The sequence below is a fragment of the Trachinotus anak genome, unplaced genomic scaffold, assembly GCF_046630095.1.
Source record: "Trachinotus anak isolate AG129_WGS33_773 ecotype Australia unplaced genomic scaffold, CSIRO_AGI_Tana_v1 ptg000028l, whole genome shotgun sequence".
Classification (NCBI taxonomy): domain Eukaryota; kingdom Metazoa; phylum Chordata; class Actinopteri; order Carangiformes; family Carangidae; genus Trachinotus; species Trachinotus anak.
Window position 1 is genome coordinate 10,427,604 of NW_027273879.1, and position 22,785 is coordinate 10,450,388.

Consider the following 22,785-nt stretch of genomic DNA (forward strand, 5'->3'; position numbering starts at 1 on the left):
TCTGTTGAAAAGACAGATCTGTTGCTGCCTTAGCTTTTTATGAGGCTATAGTTTGTGGTGTTGCTGTGCTGGAGTGCATTAGATTTCAAGGTGTCCCCCTCTGTCTCTCAATCAGTGATGGAAAGTAATTAAGTTCATTTACTGAAGTGCTGTACTTAAGTACAATTTTGAGGTAAGAGTATTTTCCAATTCATGCGACTTTATACTTTTACTTAATTACATTTCACAGTGATTATAAATTGTAGGGAGCTCGGCTTACATTTTCTTGTAATTGACCTTTTACTGCAATATTTTCCTTATGTAAATGGCCCTATTACTTTTTCCATTAATGCAGCCAAGTGATGCAGGTTTTTCCTACAGCTCTGCCCTTGCACACCTCTATCCGATTAGTATTTCATTAAGCTCTGCTGATTGGCTGAGCTGTAGAAACGCAATCACAGAGCCGATGCGTGACTTGTTCAATCGCTCGGACGCGTAGGAATCGAGGTAGAGCAAACACTTGCATTTGTTACGTGTTGATATCACAGACTGGTTCATCTATCAGACGTTCTTCTCCTTTAAATTTTTCCGCGAAACAGCAACGTGCTTACTTTGACGGGTTTGGCATCACGGCAGCAGCCGCCTTCCCTTGCACACGATTGGCCGAGCCGTGGGAATATTCAAATGCAGGCTTGATTGATTGGCCCGGAGCCGGTTTCAACAGTGCAGAGGACTTATTGCCATTCCGACATCACTCTCTGTGTGGCACATACAGCTTTGTCGGCTCCTGAGATGAGACGCAAGCGGCCGCACGGAAAACACAATCGGTGAAATTATCTTCCACGCAAGTGTTGCTGAGTATGTTGGGGGAGTACAGTTAACGGAGCCAGCCTCATCAATGGATATATCCCCGGAGGTTTCCAGTGCGCATCGCGAAATCAGTGGCGAGATTGCTTTTGCAGAGGAAATACGCCTTCCGAGCAGGAGAACAACCAATCAGCCGTGGCGAACCAAAGATAAACAAGCCTTATGATAAAACGAAACTCTGTAAGACATCGATTATGTTTCTCAATTCCATCGTAATGTTTAAGGGACACAGTGCGGGGCTCACGGGAAATGTTACTCAGCGCAGAAAATGTTTTGTTTCCTCTGCAGTTGAAACAGCTGAATTGATTTTTTTTTTAATGGTTGCTGTGTTGACAACACGACAATGACAGAGTAAGAAAGAAAAAAAAAGATGTATGGTTGTAAAGATGCCTCAGTGCGTGATGCCAGGATTCGCCCTGCATTGATTTTAGGTCGACAGCGCTTAAGTGGTGAAAGATGCCCAGTGCGCACTGATGGATAGGAGCGTCTCGCCCTTACTATATATCAGTGTCCTGCTATTGCCTAATGTGTATTTATGTGGGCCGGGTCCAGCTTTGGGGGCTGCAATTTATATTCACTCTATAGATTAATTCATTTACTGGCAGATTATCCCCGGTAATATATTTGACAGTTATACACAGAAAATACAGAAAATTGTAGGCGTAATTTGGTAATTATATATGGATTAAGAAAAAAAAAAAAATTGCATGACAAACATCTGTAGTTTCTAAATGTTTTTTTTTTTTTTTTTTTTTTTGTGTGTTGTGAGCCAATTCGACTTCTAGTCTTATCTGTCTGCATTTGAGAGTTGGATTCTGGCTCTGCATGCCCTCAAAGGCGCTTTATGTGTCAGCGGCTCAGTGGAAACGGGAAGTGCTTTGAAGTATATTATCGGTCATTCAGGGCTGCCTCTGAAGGTTTCCATTTCTATTGTCTAGAAGCCGGAGGTGGGATCATTGCACCTCACTGCACCGGTGGCAGCCGAGGTTGAAGGTTAGCCGCAGCAGAGGGGCCTATAGATTATTGGCCAGGTGTGAAATTCTACTCTGCATGCTTTTCCTGCTTGTGCCAGATCCTTTATTACCCAGAGAGATGGGATGTCACAGCTTCTCACCAGAGGGAGAGATGAAAAGCCTGCAATTTGGTGTCTTATTATGGTCCTCATCTTTTTTTTCTTTTTTTTTTTTTCTGGTTATTTTCTGACCAAAAGAGGAAAAGTATGTCAGATCCCCTGGGTTAATATATTATATTTTGATCAGAAATGGGCATATCTTTCTTTCTTATCATTTTCCATAAACATTTTCAAATCATGCCATTTTGGCCTTTGATTTACCACAATGCCATAATAAAATGTTAGGGTCTTATCTTCTTTTCATCATAAAGAATATTGATTTGACATTCAATCCATAAATCTGCCTCTCACACTTTAAAACAATCTCATTTTCACCCAGAGACTGTTCAGTTCTGCATGCGTGCACCTCATATACTTCAGATACTACTTGTGTTTAAGCTGCACTGTGTTCTTCAATTACAGACTGTTACATGTCATAACAACACAATGTTTTCGTGTTTTGGTTGTTTGCTGGAATTGTGCTTTGCATTGGGGGCCTGCACCTCTTTGAGAGGGTTGTATATTGCGTCGTATCATGAGCAGTCAATGTGCAGGTATCCCATGGGGGTTTCCCTCTGATCTCACATCACAACCCAGCAGTAATTCCAACTCCGAGAAGAGAAGGGATTTGTCATTTGGCTGCCTGCTTCCCTTTGCTTTCTCAGGAGCGAGGCTGAGCTCTGATTTATTGTGAAGTTTCCCCAGGCTCGCTCAATCTCCAGGCCTACTGAATTACTGAATGGAGGAAACGGCTCACCACGAGAATGACCTTTTCTTGGATGATCATTACCCAGGCCAGTACAAGGACTGATTAAGGTCATGTCTTTTTCTGCCATGTTCGTCCACTGCTTCACATTTAAGGCTTGTTAAGTGTACATTGAGGTTCCTGTTGTGCGTCGGTCTGTGGTTTGGAGACTGAATGATAAGATGATGCAAAATGACTTTGAAACTGTACATACACCCAACCTCTCTTCCCAACTTACAGGGATAATGCCAGTGGCTCAGTTGCTTAGCAATTTCTCCCGTGCACCCTTTGTAATCACCTTTTTATCTGCTAAGAGATGTCATGTGTAATTACAGGCAGCCTGCCATCTTTTGAAATCTGTCTAATTGGTCTTTTCATTCTAATAGGATGAAGGGGTGGTGAGATGGGGGTTAAGGGTGGAAGGTTAAAGACTGGGCCTCTGGGGTCACTGGGGAAGGGGATAGTACTGACAGGGTTGTTTGGACCTCTAGTCTTTATTTTGTCTACATGATGGTCATTACTTCAAATGAATGATTAAGACTGCCAAATTGAAATTGATGCATTATCATTTGCCCTGACTAGAAAGGCAGTGAGACGATGACATCTTTAGTTAGTCCAGAGATCAAAGACCCTCTTTTTTTTTTTTTTCTCTCCTAGAACGTTTTGATGTTTCTGTGATGCTTGGTAGAGAGCGTATCATTAGGTTATCTCCCATGTAAGAGCCATACAAGCAGCATTTTCCCCACAGAGTTTTTTGTTTGCTTCAAGATTTTAATGACTAGAAAGAATCAGTGACCCCTAACAGCATAAGAGCACGCTAAACAACCAGACGACAGGGCTTAGGGAGAGGGGTTTAGTCGGATTGAGTCTGTACTTGCGTATTATAAACTAATTTCTGTTTTCCTCTACTAGCAAATGAGCCTGCCCATTCCTGAGTTGAGGGACAGATGTCAACATGAAATTTAAATCATAGTTTCAAAAAGAAGTTGTTTTCTACAAAAACCTTCAGCCTACTGTTTCACCATCTGTTATCTTTGAAGTCAAGGTTTTCTAAAGGCTGGACAGCATACCCATAGCTCTTTGACAGTGTGTCTCAGTGTGCATACTGGGATAAGGATAAGATAAGGCTCTGTTTACCCTCTAATGCTACCTTGGCACTGGCCAGACTTTACCCCATGCAGTGAGTTTCTTTTACCTTGGCACCGTCTACATTCAAGGGCAGATTTGGGTCAGTCCAAGGCTTTCTACTCCACAACAAGGCTGTTCTCAAAGATAAGATTTAATTGTGCATCTTTGGATTAATGGCTAAATTTGGGCTCAGCATCTGTATAAATGAAAAGTCTGAATTACTGCTCTCCAAATAACAAATCCAGTGTTTAAACCCCTGGAGAATAACCTCTTTTCTCTTGTGTATCTCAACCATTTTCTCATCATAGCATGGGTAGTGGAAAAATGTGCATAAGCAAAAAAAATGCCAGTTATTCAACACACAGCGATTATATAGTTTATATATAACGTTGATATATTGGATAGGTTAACCACTAATCATCATACTAATACTGTCTTGAAAGAGCGACTCACAGAAATGGCCGATATTAACTCTAACGTAAATGATTAATTGTTTGTCAAAACTGTAAAGCTCAGAGGCAAATACTTCATGCTGCCAGTAGCTGTGGCTGCTGCTGAGGTTAATGGGGCAAGCTCTGATCCCAAGGAGTTGGACTGTCATTCATTTCAACCCATTTGTTGCTGCAGCGTTAGACGTTAAATTATTGAAAATACGGTTTGAGATTGTTCCTACTGAAGGTGATGTAATTTTTTTTCACTATTAGGTGGTGGGAGTGAAAAGATAGGGACAGGCTTTATGTGTGACTTTCTCTGCAGGTAGTTGACATGTCTCATGTCTCATGTCTGTTCTGACTTTTTGTTTAAATCAATCTCACACTCAGTTAAGACTTTTCATATTTAATATGTAGTTTATCTGGATTTCCAAAAATGGTTTATTTTGAAGCTAAATCGATGATGTGGGAAATGAAGTGTTGATTGATGTAGGTTTCATAGGTTGCTCACAATAGAGCTTATATATTGCTTTGCTCAGTAGACCTAAAACACATTGATATAACCTGTGCTTTCATTTATTGGATACGCAACACAGGGAGGTGGATGTGCAATTCACAGACTGCGAAGAACATGAGGAAAATTTTGTTAGTCTAATAATAATGTGCAGGTTTATATTTGATTTATACATGCAGTAGACTTTGCCTTATCGTGTTTGTCTTTGCAATAGTGAGGCAATATTTAGCCTAGAAGATACTTCAGTGGAGAGACTGCTCCTAAAATTGTCAGTGGATGATTGGCTGCTGTTACAGAGTTGAAAACCAGTGATTTCCAGCAGCATCAGACGTCTGTGCCCTTAGCTTCACTGCAACACAACTGCCTTGTGGTGCCTATGTGAAATGTTGCATGGGAGAGCGCAATGTTAATGTTTTCCCCAGACACCAAGCCATTAACGCTGCATGATTTACATCCAACTGAATGCTGCGGACATCTGTCTGAGCATTGCCCAGTGATCGTATTTACATAAATTTTGTGCTTGCACACAAGTTGTATAGGAAACGCTTTTTAAGACTGTTGTAATACCTTTTACAGGAGCTAATCTCAATGGAAATGAGGCTCATTGTTATCAGCCTCAGGCCTTGAGTGTTCTTACAGCGTGGAGCAGAGTGGCTCCGGGTTGTTTGGTTATCCTGTATGTGAACCTTTGTGTCCTTTTTTCTTCTTTCTCTACAGAGAAGGAGAAGAGAGAAATCTGGGTCTCTGTTATATGCTGCTCTGATACCAATTATGCAAACTATTATAGAATTTAACCAGGGCAGCTCTTATCAGCTAATCCAGAAGTAATAGATTCTATTAAAAATGTATGAGGGGGTTGGGAGTGTGTGTGTGTGTGTGTGTGTGTGTGTGTGTGTGTGAGAGAGAGAGAGGGGTGTATAGAGATGAATCCAGCAGCTGCAGCAGCACTGAATGTCAGACTACTTGTCTGGTCTCCATTACTTAAACAGGTTCCTGCAGTGCCTACCTTGAAGACAGTATAAAGCCATAAATAGTATACAATTAATTATACAGTAAGTGTATTGTTATTCATGGGCCATGTCATGTTCATTCAGAGAAGGATACTGCTTTTTCTCCTCTCTAATAACCATTTGCTCTTTGTTAATCATTTATTTCCTTCTAAATTAACCTTCTCCTTTGCTTTTGTGTTCTTTCCCTTTTTCGCTCGCCTGCAGTTTCTGAGTGGAAGGAAGAAGAAACATTAGCATAGCACTCACATGCTAATCCACCCGGAGAGTGAAAAGGGTGCTCGTCTTAAACCTTTTTCATTATCATCTAATTATTAACTGAGGATTCTGAGAACTGCTAACAGGAGCTGAGATGGTGCGGGTAGGGAGGGGTGTTTGCCTGTGTGTGTGTGTGTGTGTAAAGTCAATGTGTATCTTTTTTTTTTTTCCTGTGCATTTCATGTTTGCTGAGAGGGAGGCTCTCTTTGCAATTTGCTTCTATCTTCGCTCTGACCCTTGATGCTGAGCAGAGTCATAAAAGACTCCAGAAGGTCAGGCAGATGCTCTTGTCTGACTCCCTGTATAATTTAGACCCTTTTTCCTGCTTTGATGGTTATTCTTGTGCAGCCACTTTGTCCAGCCAAACAGGTAAAAAGTTAGGCATTGCCCATTTACTAAACATAGTAGTGTATTTTCTTGGTAATCTAACTTGAGACAGCCTTCTTGTATTAAGTATAAACATGATTGGTGCTAGTTTGATGACAATGCATCAGTAGTTTTCTCAATAAAAAAAGCAATATTTTTGTTGAACAGATGCTATAAAAAGTAACAATTATCTGCCTGATAAACTGAAGCGGCCACTGTAAAGTCTCTCCATCACGTCTCTTATGGCTCTTTAGTTGACCTTATCTTCTCAGAAAATGCCCTGTTCTGATCCGGGGGATAGATGACATTAGAAAACCAAGGCATTTTAAATCCTGTCAGTGATGAGAGAAGAGGCTTGAAAAATAAACTTGTCTGCCAAAACACCCTTATCAGAAAACTGTGGGGGACAGTTAGATTGACTGCAAAGCACAAGGTCTTTATCTCCCTGGCACGCCCTCAGTGGACCACATCATGCTTCCTTATCAGCCGCGTGGATGTCGCCTGAGAGTGGTGAGGATTAGACATCCTTGCAGCTTAAACTTTGTGTCCTTTTTCTTAATATGCATGTTACACAAGTCCTTGAAGAAATTAACTTGTAAGACACTGGAAGTGCCAGAGTTTAGGCTTCAGAGTGAATGTAAGAGGTGAGACATCTGGTTAACCTCTACCACGATGTCCTGGCTGCTGATTGACGAAAACCATCTTGGAAGGGGAGTAACACTGAACATTATGTTAATGACTAAGATCTTGGACCTTATTTGTGAAGGTTGGAGTTGAACTATGACAGTGACTGCCATTTTCGACATTGCTGACAGTGACTTTGGAGTTGTGAGATATAATTTCATCAGTCACAGTTGTGCGAGATCCTGATATGACGTTGTAAGAAACTTTTTTGTTGAGCTGAACATTAAATGGAGGGATGGAGGGAGAACTGATGTTGCTTGAGAACTTTGCCCAGATAATATCATGAATTCTGGGATCACTTTGATCTTTGATCTCTCTTCCCCTTTTTCGGGTAATTCTCCTCAAGAGTGAGAAGGCAATTTTAAGCTTAAAATTTCATTAAATCTCTTTAGATTTAAAATTTAGATAGCAGGATGAAAGAACCCATCATTACTTGCACTTTATGCATCATATAGATCCTTTTTCTGCTTTCAGGGAAACTTTTTCTTCTTTAAGCCACTGCTGGCCTCTCTTTGAATTATAATGACCTCCTTGATGTATTTTCTTCCAGCTGCAAATTAGGGGGGTAATGGAAGGTATTCCAATTCATGTCTCATTTTCTGCTCGTGAAGGGATTTCCCCGGAGATGCGTTTCTCCCCTGTGTTCCTCCTGCATTTTTCGGCACCTCCCTCTTGACAAATGTGGGGTAATGGAAGGGTTGTTGTGATACTGCTATTATTTTCCAAAATGGAATCTGACCATACGGAGGGTTTTTAGCTCCTCAGACGTGTGCGCTCAGATGAGACAGGTTGCGCGGAGCAGTTTGAAGTGGGCTTGTCACCAAGGGACAGATGTTGAGCGGAGGAGGGGAGTGGGTACATGAGGAAGGGAAGAGTGAGGGCTGGCACCTGAGTAAAATGAAAGCCACTCTTTCTCCTCTTCCTTTTGAGGCGCAGGTAATCACGTTTCTGCAGCTCATCACTGAACACTCTGTTCTGCGGTTGGCTCGCTTCAGCTGCCCTCTGGACCCTGAGGGAGAAACGAAGGCAAAAATCCAAAGGAACCAAAAAAAAAAACCGAACAAGAAAAAGAGGCAGTCTGACAGCTGTATGTCGCAGGCTTGTATCACCATTTGCACTATACTGTATTGAAATGAAAGCTACTGTGTTTCTTTCCATTTGCGGTTGTTGAATTTATTAACTATTAATAACCCATACATCTGTTTTTATTTTGTTGTTGGTCGACAAAACACCCGATTCAAACACAATCAGTATTTTACAGTAGCCCCAGGTTTTTTAGTTCTGCAGTGCTAGCATTCAGATTTGCTGACTCTTTCAGATAATCAAAGAGAATGTCAAATGCGATTATCACTGAAATATTCCCTCAATGCCTGGCTTTCTTCTCAGAATGATTGCTTCAATCAGCACAGCTGTGGAGAGGCGCCTTCTTTTTCAGACTCAGCCTCTCTCATTTCCTCTGACAATACTTAACTCTCCAAACAGCGCAGCCTATTTTAGGGAGTGAGCTGCTTTTGGCTTTCTCTGCTGATCAATAAGGCCATAAATTTATGGAACAAGAAATCCAGGTCTCAGGGCTAGTTACAAATTGAAACACACAGCCTGAGGCTACAGGGGGCCCTGTAAATGATCTGTGTGATTGCAGCCGACAGACCAAGGTTGATAACGGGAAAGAACCATCATAACAACTAAGCAGAAGGAGGAGATGGAGTCGTCATTAAGTGATATTACTTTCTTAAATGCGCAGTCTTGGCAGTTCAAAGCGGGGCTGCTGAATTTTAATATGGTAAAAGGACCCAAGACGTTGGAAGAGTTCTAAGATATGTAATCTACTGAAGTAACGTGGAAAAGATGTTTTTGAAAGAGGAGAGCCCCCCCATGGTTTTTTTTTTTTTTTTTTTTTTTTTTTTTGTAGTGTGCAAACCTGCAGTTTTCCTCCAACATCAAACTGATGTTTGCAGCAAGAGTTTGAACGTACTGCTCATCATTTGATGTTTTTTTTTCCCCCCAAACTTAAAGTTGGCATCTACTTTCCTTCCAGTCATCCTCGGGGCTATGTGTCCTCTCCATGCAATCAGAAAGAACTTTTAAAATCAAAAGATGTGAGGACAGAAATGTTTTGAGATCAGTGCTTCTCTTGTGAGGTCTAAAGGGTTTTAGTTGTGGTAGCATCATCGCTCTATGGATGACAGTCTGTTGGTTGGTCCACCGCTTTTGGTCCAGATTGAAACATCTCAGCGGCCACTGCATGGATTTCAATGGTCCTCAGAAAATGAGACCCACTGACTTTGTTGATCTGCTGGCTTTACGTTTTAGCACCAACACAAGGTTGATTTTTTTTTTTTTTTCATTTTTTATGAAATGTCTCAACAAATATTTCATGGATTATCGTGAAATTTTGGTACTGACATGATACCAAAATTTAAATTTATCATTTATGGTTCGAATATCTGCAACACTAATGACATTCCCATCAGCCTCAACTGATGTGCTAATTAGCTCATGGTGAACATATACCTGCTTAACACCAGCAGTTTTGTCATTGTGAGCAATCGCTTGCCACGGTTAGCATGTGGCTCAAAGCACTGCTGTCCTTAAGTCTTGAGTAATCAGCATGCCTATCAGTTATAGAGTAAAAAGCATTTTTGTCTCTCTCTATTCTAGCAGGTTTACCCAGGCTGTGTGCCGCCCTAGTGAACTATCATGCTGGCCTGTATCCAGAGACGGCAGAACCTCTCGTCGCAGCGTCTGGCCTGCACACCCAAAAGCCTCGATGTTCCACCACCGCCATTACTGCTGCCAGTACCACCACTGCAGCCCTGCACCCACAAAGGTGAGTCTGCGTCAACACGGGTGAAGTCAGTTGACAAAGAGGACAGACAACGAGCACTCAGATTTATCAGTTACACACACCAGTTAAAAAAAAAAAAAAAATATGAGTAGCTGGTAGGATTTATTGGTGACGTTAAATTACCCAGATAAGTGATTTTTTTTTTTTTTCTTCAGCAGTGAAGTAGGTGCAGCATATTTACAGTGCAGATCAGCTTGGCCAAAACTGAAGAAAAACAAAAGTGAGAAGTGATGACAAGATGGAAAAAAAAAAGAAAAACAATTCAAAAGTAAGCAGCTCTGCACTAGGCTATGTTAGAGCTTCCTCATGCCAGCATGGTCTGAACTCCTGGGAGAAGCGCCAACTCCTGTTTTTCCTAAACAGTAGCTCCTCCTACTTCAGAAAGAAACAATTAACAACAACAATCGATCAGCTTACAGCAGTGATACAGTGCAATACAATGGGAGACTAAATGTTATCACAACTGCTCAAAATCAGCATAAAATCAGCCAAACACATCACGACCGCCCTCCAATCTATGGCACAAGTGGCACATTCCCTTAAGCACATGACCATAAAAGGAGTCTAAATGGACGGGGTCTGGTTTAGCAGTTCCTGGGTCTGAACCAGGGGATGGCCAAGCACAGTCTGGGGGAGAGGTGAGGGACGCAGAAATGTCATATTAATTAATTAAGAATGTCCAAATATATGTATCTAAGTGATGCTTTACAGGCACAATGTACAAATAACATGTTAAACACCAGCAGGCCTCAAACATTAATCAGACTCATTACCAAACAAGCTGCCTGTCCGCTCGGTAATTTGTGAAAGTGGACAAAGTACTGTGTGTTGTGTGTTACTTAGCTTAGAGGTGACGGGGCATCCCTGTGACACGAGGTTCCAGCAATGTGTTCGGATTTCAGCTGTTGTGAAGCTTCTTGAATTAAAATAATGGGCCTCCTGATGATTATGATGCCTTATAATTGGGCTTCTAATCAGTGTGCTCCTGCAGCGCTAATGTGTGCAGGTCAAAGTGGACCTCTGAAATTAGAGAGTTAATCAACTCTCCCGTACAGGGTTACTAATGATGTTCACATTTTGTGCAGAATGCGCCGCATGTCAGTGTTGTTTGACCTTCGTCTTGACTGATTATAGTGCATTCACTGAAAGGTTGAGTGGGTATTTTTGCAACTAACCTGGATTGACATTTGTGATTAGATTTCTTTCAATTAACGGATTGAATGCAACACCTGTCTGCAGAATAAGTTTGATTCTGCTTCTTTTATGTATGTTTCTCTACCTCCATATTATTTGTGCAGTGCGGGCCTTTTTTTCTTTTTTCTTCCTGGATAGTCTAGATTCATATAATGAGATCATAGCACCACAAATGAAGTTATTCTGCTGTGGTTTCCTTTTCTCAATTGCTTTAAAAAAAATTTGCTGATGCCTTATTCTTCTTTACTGGTCTGGTTTGAAGCTATATTGAAGATCTATAATTACTTATAGTTTGATGGTTCAGCTGTGTGTATGTGCGTGTATGTGTTGTTTGATAAATGCACAGAGCTACAAAACATGTTGAATTATTAGGTTCTTTAAAGATGTTTGGTTTTCTTTCTGGTATAGGTGTTGCAGTGTGTTGTAGTGTTAATATATTGAGCCTTTGCTGTCATATATTTAATGTGTTTTATTAAGACAAGTGGGAAAAAAAACAGGAATAATTGTAAATGAAATGAAACGATATGGCTCAGGCTTTGGTCTCAGAGAAAGCGAGTATGCAAATATTGACCAGTAACATTGTGCACATTCAGATTTTCCTCAGAGTGAATCACCACATTTGACTATCAGTGTTAGCTGAGCCTATATGTCATATCTGCAGCAGGGCAGTGGACAGGATTATCTTATCTGACTGATCCTGTTCCCAGTAAATGTTTTGTTCATTTCCATGGGCCTGTGCATTCTCATACAGGATATCTTTGTTTGTGTATCATGCACTCTGCTCTTAGGCAGTCTAATTTTATTGTAATTATCAGGGTTCACTGACAGGTTAACCTAACACCTGCAAATAACACACATGCATTTTCACATAGTCTGGATAATTAGACCTCTTCTCAGGTTGAAGTTGGATGGAGCCATGCTGAGAGATTTCTGAGGTCACCAAACTTAAAAGAACCATAAAAGTTGTCCTGATCTAACAGGTGCAACAAAACCACACAATAAATAACCACAGCAGCAACATTATTATTTGTAGACTTATACAGCCTTCTCAAAACCAAATACTTTGCATCCAGTTGAACTCAAGTTTGAAATGCTGAAATTCCTTCCTTCTTGGGCTCCATCTCCTCATCTCCCATCTCTCTCCATGGGTGAAATGCCTCTTTGTCTTTTTTGTTATTAAATATTAATTGGGAATCAGTGGAGCACTTGTCTGCTAAACACTGGAACAGAAGGGCCTAGTTTGCCTCAGGCAGAACCAGGGGTGCGTTTCTCATCCTGTTTACCTGCAGGGCCCCCCCCCCCCCCCCCTCGAGTTTTATGTACTGCAACTGTGCATAGTGCAGCACCCTCCAGCTCAATCCTGACATTTCAAGCACAACCACAGGGAATAGACTGCTGATGAGAGCTCGGTCTGTGTGGCCCAGGCTTCTTCATTAAATGAGTTGTCGTTGGATGGAGTTAAATGGGGACAGTCAGTCTTTGGTCGCTGCTGTGCTTTTGAAAGCCATTTCCATTTTTAGCTATCAATAAATGGAAGGCACAGGACATGAAAGCTCTCAGCCACACAGACCCCATGTGAAAGATTTCTGAGAAACGAGTGTTAGGAATTATGTGATGAGAGTGAATGAGCGCCGTGCTCTTCCTCTGCTATCTCAGCTTGAAAGCCGGGTGCTGGAAATGCTTTTTTTTTTTTTTTTTCCCACGCTGCTGGCCTGTGCTCGGGCCGGCTTTTAGAGGGGAAACTTTGCCCAAGCTGGGCCAAGCGGCACAGAAACAAATGAGGAGTGACACTGGTGCAAAGGAGTATTCGCCAGAGCCTCCTCGAGCACACATAACTAAGTGTTCAACCCCGAGGTTACTCTGTCTTATGAGCACCCTTCATGTGGAGATTACTGACATGGAGAGAGGGGGGAGGTGTGTGAAAATTGGATGAATGAGTGTCTGTATTTTTATTTTTTGCTTGTGTTAAATAGAGAAGTTAGTGTGAGTGAGATTTGAGAGCATATGCTGTGATGTCACCATGTCCTGTGTCTACTTTTTCCACTGCCTCCATCTCTATCTAATGGTCCTCTTGGTTGTAAGGTTGAGTAAACCACATGGAGGCATTAACTGGTAACCTTCTTTTAACCTCTTAGGAGATAAATATTCATGCCTTTCACCGAAGTACTCTTAGAGATCAAGAAAACTGCTGATTCTGCACCTTATGACACTTTTTAAACCCTTTATTAATCAATATATTTTATATCAGCATTGAGTCAAATGGCTCTAATGTGAAAGGACTTGTTCAGGGACAAACCGGAGAATGACATTTCAGTTCTGTTTAACTTTTCTCAGCACGTTGTTTTGGTTTTACGACACATTTATAATATGGTTCATGTAACTAGTCACATCAGCTCTGTTTCTAGCAGCAGCAGGCAGCTGTTTTCAGCAAACAACTCTGATAAACCAATGCATGCTACTTTTTCCCTTTCAGGAGCTGATATATAGACCAGACCAGACCTAAATGGAAAGTGACTGGCCTTTATATTTGTCAGGTGGCCTGGAACACGGCTCCAGTTGAATGCAAATGTCAAGTGTTTCTCTCCATTCATTCCCATGTCAAATTTTTTTCTTTTAGTGATATATATATGATGTGACTCAACAAAGAAACACGAGAGTCTCAACCCTTCAGGTGCATTCCATGGCCACCAGTTTGAATGATTTCGGCTTTGTTTCTGAAGAATCACGATTTGTCTGTCAGTTTGACATGACAGATGGCTCTAAATACTACACTACCCATGAGCTTTGGCCACCGTTGCTATGGAGGAGAAGCCAGCCAGCAAATTCAAAACACTTTGTCGTTGCAGTCGGGAACAAAACACGGTGCTATAGTTGACAGATTGATCCCAAAATTGACCCAGAATCTAATAGTGAGAGGATTTTGAACTGCAGATTGTAGTCACAGCTTTACTGTTAGCAGTGCATGTGCTAGAATTTTCAGCGCTGTGATTGGATGGTTCTTGCTGAAAATATATCTTGGGAATTTTAGTTAACATCTCACCTTATATTTTTATGCACAGATACTTTAACTTTTAACTCTAACCAGAGCTTTTTACTACCAGAGTTGTCTATGTTTTCTCTTAATTCAACGCGGAGAGCTTTATGTCCATCTCAGCCACAGAAGTGAGCCAATATGATTCACCCACAATTATCAGTGAGAAAATTAATGAGTTTTTACTTCCAGAACCAGGGACGCGTGAGATTGCTCTTAAGCCTTGGAAACTCTAAAACACCTTCATAAATCACCAGTGTTTATGGTAGCTGTGTATCTCTATGCTTGTTTTGACTTCTGGCTGAAGTTGGAAATTAACTGAGTGAAGTTATCCGTCAGCAGTAATGTAATTTGTACATAATAATATAAATGATGCAAAACAAATAAACAGCATAATGTTATTTTCAGTTTGTGGCTTGAATTGAGAGAACCCAGCAGCTGCTAGTTTTGGTGTTGTTATTACTCTGTCTAACTAGCAGATAGTCAACTGCACAAGCTCATCTCAAACAGATGAATGAAGGCAGGGCCAATTAATTACATGGTTCTAATGACTGGGCTTATTGGGCCAACTGGGTGCAAAGAGAGAGTTGTCATGGTAACGGGGATATAGGTTTTAAAGGCGATGAGAATGTGCTGAGCTCAGTCCCTGGTTATTAAGGTAGGCCAGAGTATTTTAAATATCGGGATGATTGGTGTGGTAAACAAGTATTTATGCCTGCTGAGAAGCGCTGTTCTGTAATTAACTGCCAGCTCTCAGTGCCATGTTCCTGCTGAGGATTTGACTCTTGTAAACATGCTATCTCACAAAAGTGTTCACCACAAATCTCCAGCATTAACATCAAAGACCTGTGGGATTTTGGGCTGGCAGTTCAGCCAGCATGTATGGATATTAATGAGGAATAATTTATGTATTTTTAGTTTTAGCTCATGCGGGAATCATATCTGGTGGTCATTCTAATCGTTTCCTTATGTTGGCCCTCCGGGTATGTAACGGTTGGAAGCAGCGACTTTGGAAACGCAATGAGCTCCTGCTTTCAGGCCATGCCTCTGGGGCTTGTTTTGCCCATAAATTAGCGATTAACTTAAACTGCTCCAAAACAATGAGGGCTCCGCTCTAATCTGGGGGGGAAATGGCTTCAAGTGTGACCACGGGAAAAAGATTAGCCAGTTTAAGGTAGCAGAATTGTATGGGGGTGGCATCAGAGTCATGAAAGACCACATATACATATACATATACGTATATACACACACACACACACACACACACACACACACACACGCCATGGTATGATTAAAACACAATGGTAATGATTAATTTTATGTAAAAACTCCTTAACTCACAAATACACATACGCACATGCACACACATTATTATGCCTTGTGGTGATTGAGAGTTTATGATATGCCCCTCCCCCTCTGTCCCCCCAACTGTTTCTTTCCTAGCAAGTCTCCTGCATGGCAAGAGGAAATCAGGATTAGGTGTTTCCTATGAAAGAGTGCCAGTTTCGCTCAGCATGGTGCCACAACAGTTGAGCAGCATGTTTTAATGTGTGGAGCCGCATCCAACCAAGAAAACATTCAAGCCTGACTGGTGGGACCATTAAATTTATCCAGCTAGTGTTCTCAATGCATCACGCATCAGAGTCATTATGCAGATCTTTGAGGAAAAACAGAAACACAAACAAGCTTTTTAATCCTACGTAACCCACTTCAATCAGACCAGTCTGAAAGCAAGAATTTAAATGTTGAAACGCTGCACGTAGCCTCGGCCAAGGCTGCTCGCGAAAAGTGTCTGTGCTGTTTTCCGTCTGTCTCTGCGCCTCTGCTCCGTGTCAGGGCCAAGGAGTGAAACGGCGTGCAGTCTGCAGGTTCAGGGTGATTAAGTGCTTAAGGTCAGACTGCTAATTATCTCTCTGCCAGTCCTTACCTGACAACACGTTGCTGCCTGTTGTCATGTGAATAGCCTCATATTTGTTATCATCTCCTACCTTACTTTTACACCGCTGAATTCTGTTGTGACTACAGTAAAGAGGCACAGGAAAACATGTCACAATGAAAGTTATAGTTCACAATCTGAAGGAGATTTTAAAAAAAAACCCCAAAAAACTAATTTACAGAAGATGAATAGTTAATGTGTTTTAATCTTTTTATTTAAAATTTACATTGAGTTAAACAACTCACTGGTTTGCGGAAGTAGAACTAGAAAGAAGAGGTAAGGTTAAGAGAAATAAAGAAAAAGACCATAAGATAAAGAAAATGAACATATTTTTGTGCAGAAAATATGTTTTTTTTTTTTCTTCATCTTTTCTATTGTATAACTAACTTCCCAACCCCTTGGATTTACCTTGCAACCCCTCGTGCTGTCTCCGGGTTTGGGGAAAAAATGGATGCAATGTGATTTTTTTTGATCCACATTTCTTCTCTTACATGCTGACTATATACAAAAAATTAGGGCTGCGTTAATTTACTGCTAGAAGAACAACATGACTAATCTCATCTCTTTAAGGCAACATGGGCTGATTAAGTGACTCATACGTTTCTTGAGCTAAAAGTGTAGAGCTGTTTTATAGCTCAGACATTTCACCTGCCAGTTAAAAATATTTACTCATTTCCTGGCTCGTGCATTCTTGTATTGCAGTTAAAATGCCAGGGTTTTAAAAGAGCCAAATGGCTGGCTGAATATAATGACTGTAGCCGACTGAGATGTAGTAAGGGTGGAGGAGAAAGTTGGCCTCATTTGGACATTTCTACTTGTTTATTTACTTGTTTTCAGGATAACGGCCAAAATGAGCTGGAAGCAACTGAAGCTCGTGTTTTTAAATACACCAGCTGTTTAAAATGGTCCATTGCTGATAATATTTACCCCCCATGCCGTGGTGGTTTATGAGTGACAGCATTATAGGATGGTGCTGACGATATTTGCCCAGTTTATAGATATGATGTCTTCATTGATACCCCTTTCTGATTTTCACTGTTGTCATTGTCTCTTCTGTTTGTATGTTTGTTCTGTGTGAGGTTGCTGTTTTTCTTTGATGAAAATGCAATAAAAAGTGAATCACAAAAATGGTCTATTAAACAGCAAAGCTCAAACTCGCTCTGATTTTGGAGAGTGCAGATGACACCTGCAGAGCATCATAGGTGATACTTAATTTATTCAATTTCCACACTTTCACACCTCGCTACTCATTTTCTTTTTTTTTTTCTTCAAATTTTCTGTAGATACACGATACGATGTATTCTATTGTTATCGGCTACGATAATCGTGTAGTGAAAATCTGATATCGGGACTCTCAACACTGGCTGTCATATTGAGTTTGTGTGGGACATCAGCTTCGACAAAGTATAGGCTCTTGCCTTCTTGGCACCTTCATCTGTCATAGTGCCAGATTTTAATGAATGAACCACACATTATATCACTGCTTTCTGAGCTGGGTGTGTTTTTCAGGAAAGCTGTGAAATAAGCAAATTCTGTGAACAGTGACTCCAGGATATACTTTTACTACTGTTACCACATGCTTTCAGAAAGCCACTACAGACTGATAATCATGACATGCTGTGCTCAGTTTACTGCAGTTTAACGCCACTGATTGGTAATGAAGTCCTCAAGATGAAACAATTACCTCTGGTTGTAATTTAGAGCAGCTTTAATGCTTGTCATGCTGTGTCTGATCTCAGTCTTACCTCCACATTATCCAGTGGTTGGGCTTCTGTCAGGACTAGCTGAAATTATCTCTTTTTTTTTTTTTTTTTTTTTTTTTTGTAATGCATATGTCACACAGTAGTGGTCTGCACATGATAAATATATGAATGCAGAGTGGTGAAGGCCTATTTGCTAATGAGGTTTCCATAGTGCCACATTAAGGCAGCCACAGTGGGAAGCACAGCTGTGTTGTGTCTCCATGGCTCTGACAGGGCTGTAATCTCTGGACTAACAATATCAGACACCCTGTGAAGACGTGTTAGCATTCAGAGTGTTTGAAATGTTTGCGGAACAGCAAGCGAATCGCAGCCTGCAGGGCTCAACACTGACATTTTACTGAGCAAGGATCGGCCAAAACACCTCCCTAAATGATCTATCTTTGTTAATTGAGCAATGTTATCCAAGGCAGAAAGTAAACAAATGTTCTGCTGTGGTATCAGAGCATGTCATTGATGCATTGATCACTTCCCATTTAAATGGATATGAACCTCCTCTTCTACTTATCAGTTATGGTCGTGGATATTCAGTTTTTAGCCAAAGGCTAGAAATTGTTATTGCAGCTGGTTTTTCCTTCTTTCTCCGTGACGAGGATTATGGGAAACTAGAGAAGAGAGAGCTCACATCTTGATGTTGTATACAGTATAAACACCTCTCCAACATCCCAGATGTCACTGTTTTCTATAGCAGCACTACACTGTGATACATAATAAGCAGTGTTTTGCTTTGTTGTATTTCTCAGTAGAATTCATTCATGCTCCTGGCACCATGGTGCTGCTCCTTCTGCTCCTCTGGGAGATTTCTGGATGGATTGAACACTCCAGCTTACCTCTTTCCTCCATTTTAAACACCCAATTTATTTCTTTCATGAGATGGATCTTGTAGATTGAATCATTTTCACAGTCGGGAGGCTCACTGTAGGCCTGAAATGAAATGAACTCCCAAATCAATTTCAAATGGGAACAACAAGTGAGCCTCGCCCCTGCATAGCTGGAATTGGTTTTGTTATTGAAAATGAAATGAAGTGTTTTGTTTTTTTATTTTTAGCCCCTTTGTCGCCGATTACAAGCTTGTTATTTTGCCTGCTTTTATTTCCACTGACTTGCATTGTGATCTAGGGTAATTTCGGCGCCTTTTCTTTTTATGTCAGGAATTCCATAAAAGTGTCACTCCAAAAGGTGGCGGTAATTTCTAACAGGTGATTTATTGTTTTTAAATGAGGGCCCCTTCCCACTTTTCCTTTGTTGCGAGGAGTTAAGCAGCCATGAAATTGCTTGAATAATAGTGTTTAAATCCAATCTTAGTTTGTCCCTGTTAGCTAACCCACACACAATTCAATCGGCAGTACCCTTTGCTCTTTTTTCCATCTGCAACAACTTTTTCTTCCCTATTTAGGCTTCAGGCTTTTTACAGTAGAATCGGCCGCAGGTTCACGAAAGCATAAAATGGAAATAGAATACATAGGCAGGACCTGGTGATGCTTGAATGATTACAAAGTTATCAAGAGACAACCAAGGGTGGACTAGCTATGAAGAATTTAGCGTCAAGTAAGGTGTGTTCCAATTAGTGATTAGTTTGTTTTTTTTCTTTTGGTTTTTAAAGAGACATGTTTCACAGTTTCTGCATTCAACTTCCACTTGCGCCTCCAGCTGTGGTTTAACCTCTAAATGTCTTCAAGTGAATCCGATTGGAGCCACGGCAGTAAAATTAGCTGCTCTCCCGTCTCCTGTTGCCCCTGCTCTTCTTTTGATTTCCTTGGATAAACTAATTTTAGGCTGAAAAAAGTCTGAATTAATTTAATTAAGCACCGATCACGCAGTGCCGGAGGTGTTTCCCTCACGGTGTTTCCCGTTTATTCCCTAAAATAGGTTTGAGATTTAAAAGTGGGGGGGGGGGGGGGGGACAACAACAGAAAACACAAGATACAAGGTTTTATCTTGTGGACTAATAACTTATTTTTGTCTGCTTTCTTCTCAGGCAAGCCAGCCTCCATGATTTCTCGGTACCCCTCTCCTGCAGAGTTGGATGCTTTTGCCCAGAAGACCGCCAACAGCCCGCTGTCCATCAAAATCTTTCCATCTGACGTCCGGGTGCCACAGCATAAACAGCTCAACAAAACAGTCAACGGCTTAGACACCACAGGTCACCGCTACAGCCCGTATTCACACCCGTACTCAGGAGGATATCAGGGCTTGTTGGCCATCGTCAAAGCCTCTGTGGTGGTCAAAGGTGTGGTGAAAAACTCTGAGGGCAGGAGGACTAAACATGCAAACTCCCAGGCTTCTGTGGCACCGTATAATAATCCTCTGAATAATGGCTACGCTGTCAGACATGGGCACAAGGCCTATCATATAAGCGCATGTAAGCTGCCTGATGTACCCATTGAGACGCTTTGTTCTAGTGCAGGGATGGCCTCCAGAGATCAGAGCCTGGCCCCCCAGTCTGAGCTGGCAGAGGTTCAAAGCCTGATGAGGCAGATGAGCAGAGTTCCCCACAGCCAGACCCTGCAGCTGGGGGGGGAGGCTCGAGCCAGCCCGTCTCTGCAGGCTGTGGCTGCAGTGGCACATTCAGACTCAGACTTTGTCCTGGGAGTGCCGCCCCAGAGCAGTCTGGCATTCACGGGGGCAGTGCTACCGACACAGAGTGCAGACATAGCCAAAGCTGGTTACTTGGAGAAAGGAGACTACACAGTGTGGCACCACAAACATCAAATTCAGCAGCAGCAGCAGAGGCAGCAGCAGCAGCCGTATCAGCAGGTAGCCGTGAGGATGTACAGTGTGAGTAACAGTGCTCAGGGGCACAGAGCAGCAGAGGCTGGGGTTGGCCAGTCTCCGGAAACCTGCCTCCCTTTGGCGTGCTCCTCGCAGCTGTCTTACAGGCCGCATCCTCCCAGCGTGGGTGCTGGGCAGGAGCGAATCAGCGGCTCCTCTCTGAACTGCGCTGCCATGCAGGGGGAGTTCTCTGTCGGACAGTACTTTGCCCCTCTCTGGGACAGTGTTGTGGCCACCCCTAACAGCGACTGTTATACTTCTCAGGTGCTGGCAACGGGTACATGTGCAGCCAGGCCTAGAGACCTGGGACTCTCCCACCCTCATCTCCACCCAAACCGACATCAACACCACCACCCTCAGCGTCACCAGCCGCAGCTCCACCCTCCTCTTCCTCCTCATACCCAGGCCTACAGCAAAGACCAAAACCTCTGTTGTGGGCTGCCTAGTTCTAGCCTGTGCCACGCTGCAGTACTCAGCAGCAGCCTGCAGTCTCTGGAGTGCCTCATCAGTGAGATCCACCCTCCCTGCATCAAAGAGCGCATGCTGGGCCGCGGGTACGAAGCCATGGGGATGCCTCAGCTGCTGGAGCACCACCAGCAAACCCACATCCAACTCCCTGTCTACAGATAAGACCAGGTGCTGGCACGCAGCGGGACGCAGGAGTGACAGACCTATTACAGACAGTGGAAGTGTGTCAGTTCAGACATCTATGAGAATGAGACATGCCTTTTTAGTTTGTGCATGTACTGTATTTGTAGACGGCTTCGTGCTCTAAGCCTGAAGGTAAATGATAATCACGATTTAAGATATAGGTTTATCTTATGGACTTTTCATGTTTTATTTTTGTATCTTAAATGGCCATCAAATATGCCTGCTGTTCTTCATTTCATGCTGATGCTGAGCACCCAATCAGAACCTGCCGTTACATTTTAAACATGAGCTGTCTATTTTGCAGGTGATTTCTCTGTAGGCCTTTCCAAAAAATGGGACACTTGCTGAACTGAAGTAATCATTGGTACCCTTCTAAAAACACTTGAATCAGAGAAGGCTCTCTGATAACAGTTTTTGTGAATATATTGTATATTTTTACATATAATGGCTTCTTATTTGAGAGGGAACATTCCTCAATTATTAACTGAAATTTTGGTTGTCTGCTGCTTTATTGTGGGTTTCGTTTTGTCCTCTTTTCAGCGACTCCTGCCCCAGCTTCTGCAATATGATGCAAATCTTCTAGCCACTGTATGGGGAAACGTTTTGATCATTTGCGTACAAATGTGAATATATATTTTTTTTGTTATGCAGTTAGACAAAGTTATGTGATTTAACATCTTAATTGATTTGATGTAGTCATGCTCAGCTCAGCTCAGCATATTTTAGGACTGTTGCATATCCAAATCAACACTGTGGCATTCAGGCCAAGCGAGATGTGCCCTTTTGGTTGTATTTTGTTAACATTTGAAATTGTAAGAGGTTGAGTGGACATTTTTCTTGAATGACATAATGTTTTTTCTCTAGAGGGTTCTGACACTGTTACGCAACACTTGGGAGTGCCATGTTGGAGAGCAGGCCACCTGAATCATTTACATGTATCCTCTTTGTAGGGCTATATTATCTCTGATGGTGTGAGATGTATGACTGAGTAGATCTTTGTGTGTCTGCACTGGTTCTGTAATACTATTTATTTATGTCAGCCTGTTGAGTTACATAGCAAACTGTCTCTATAATTATAAAGTGCAATTATTATATATGAACATGTGAGCGCTCTCCATGAAGTATGTTGTTGAAATAACTACATTTTGCAATGTATGACCCTAATCCCTCGCCCTTTTTTGCCTCTTCTTATTAAGGATTGTCAAGTAAATGAAATTTTCTAAACCCAGCAAATAGTTTGTGTTATTACATATTAATAGTTACTCTGTCAACCGTGTAGCCGAGAAGATGGTTTGATTATATTCATGAATGATAAAGTGGCTGTGGGAAAATGAGACATTTTTCTGGGTTTATTGCAAAGGGATTTAAGGCTTAACCACAAGGCGAGTCTTTTCTTTAAAGTCAGATTTCATTTTATTAAGATCCATCTTTTCACTGGAGGATCTCAGGTTTATAATATGATGTAAGTCAATCCTTGGCTAAAACACATTGGACTGTTTCCTA

At 41.7% G+C, this 22,785-nt stretch overlaps 1 protein-coding gene across 5 annotated transcripts; it reads left to right on the forward strand.

The window, feature by feature from the left end:
- The first annotated feature begins 746 nt into the window (after positions 1–746).
- On the forward strand, positions 747–22,510 carry LOC139611163 (protein FAM222A-like). Of its 5 annotated transcripts, none has more exons than XM_071465555.1 (3): positions 747–1,026; positions 9,752–9,920; positions 19,838–22,510. In XM_071465555.1, the coding sequence occupies exons 2-3, from the start codon at positions 9,791–9,793 to the stop codon at positions 21,259–21,261; spliced, it is 1,554 nt and encodes a 517-aa protein (XP_071321656.1). In that variant the 5' UTR covers positions 747–1,026; positions 9,752–9,790; the 3' UTR covers positions 21,262–22,510. The 5 variants fall into 5 exon arrangements, with proteins under 5 accessions (XP_071321656.1, XP_071321659.1, XP_071321658.1 ...); XM_071465558.1 differs by having other exon boundaries at positions 891–1,026; positions 9,755–9,920; positions 19,838–21,405; XM_071465557.1 differs by lacking the exon at positions 747–1,026 and adding an exon at positions 4,375–4,508 and having other exon boundaries at positions 9,755–9,920; positions 19,838–21,405.
- The last annotated feature ends 275 nt before the right edge of the window (positions 22,511–22,785 follow it).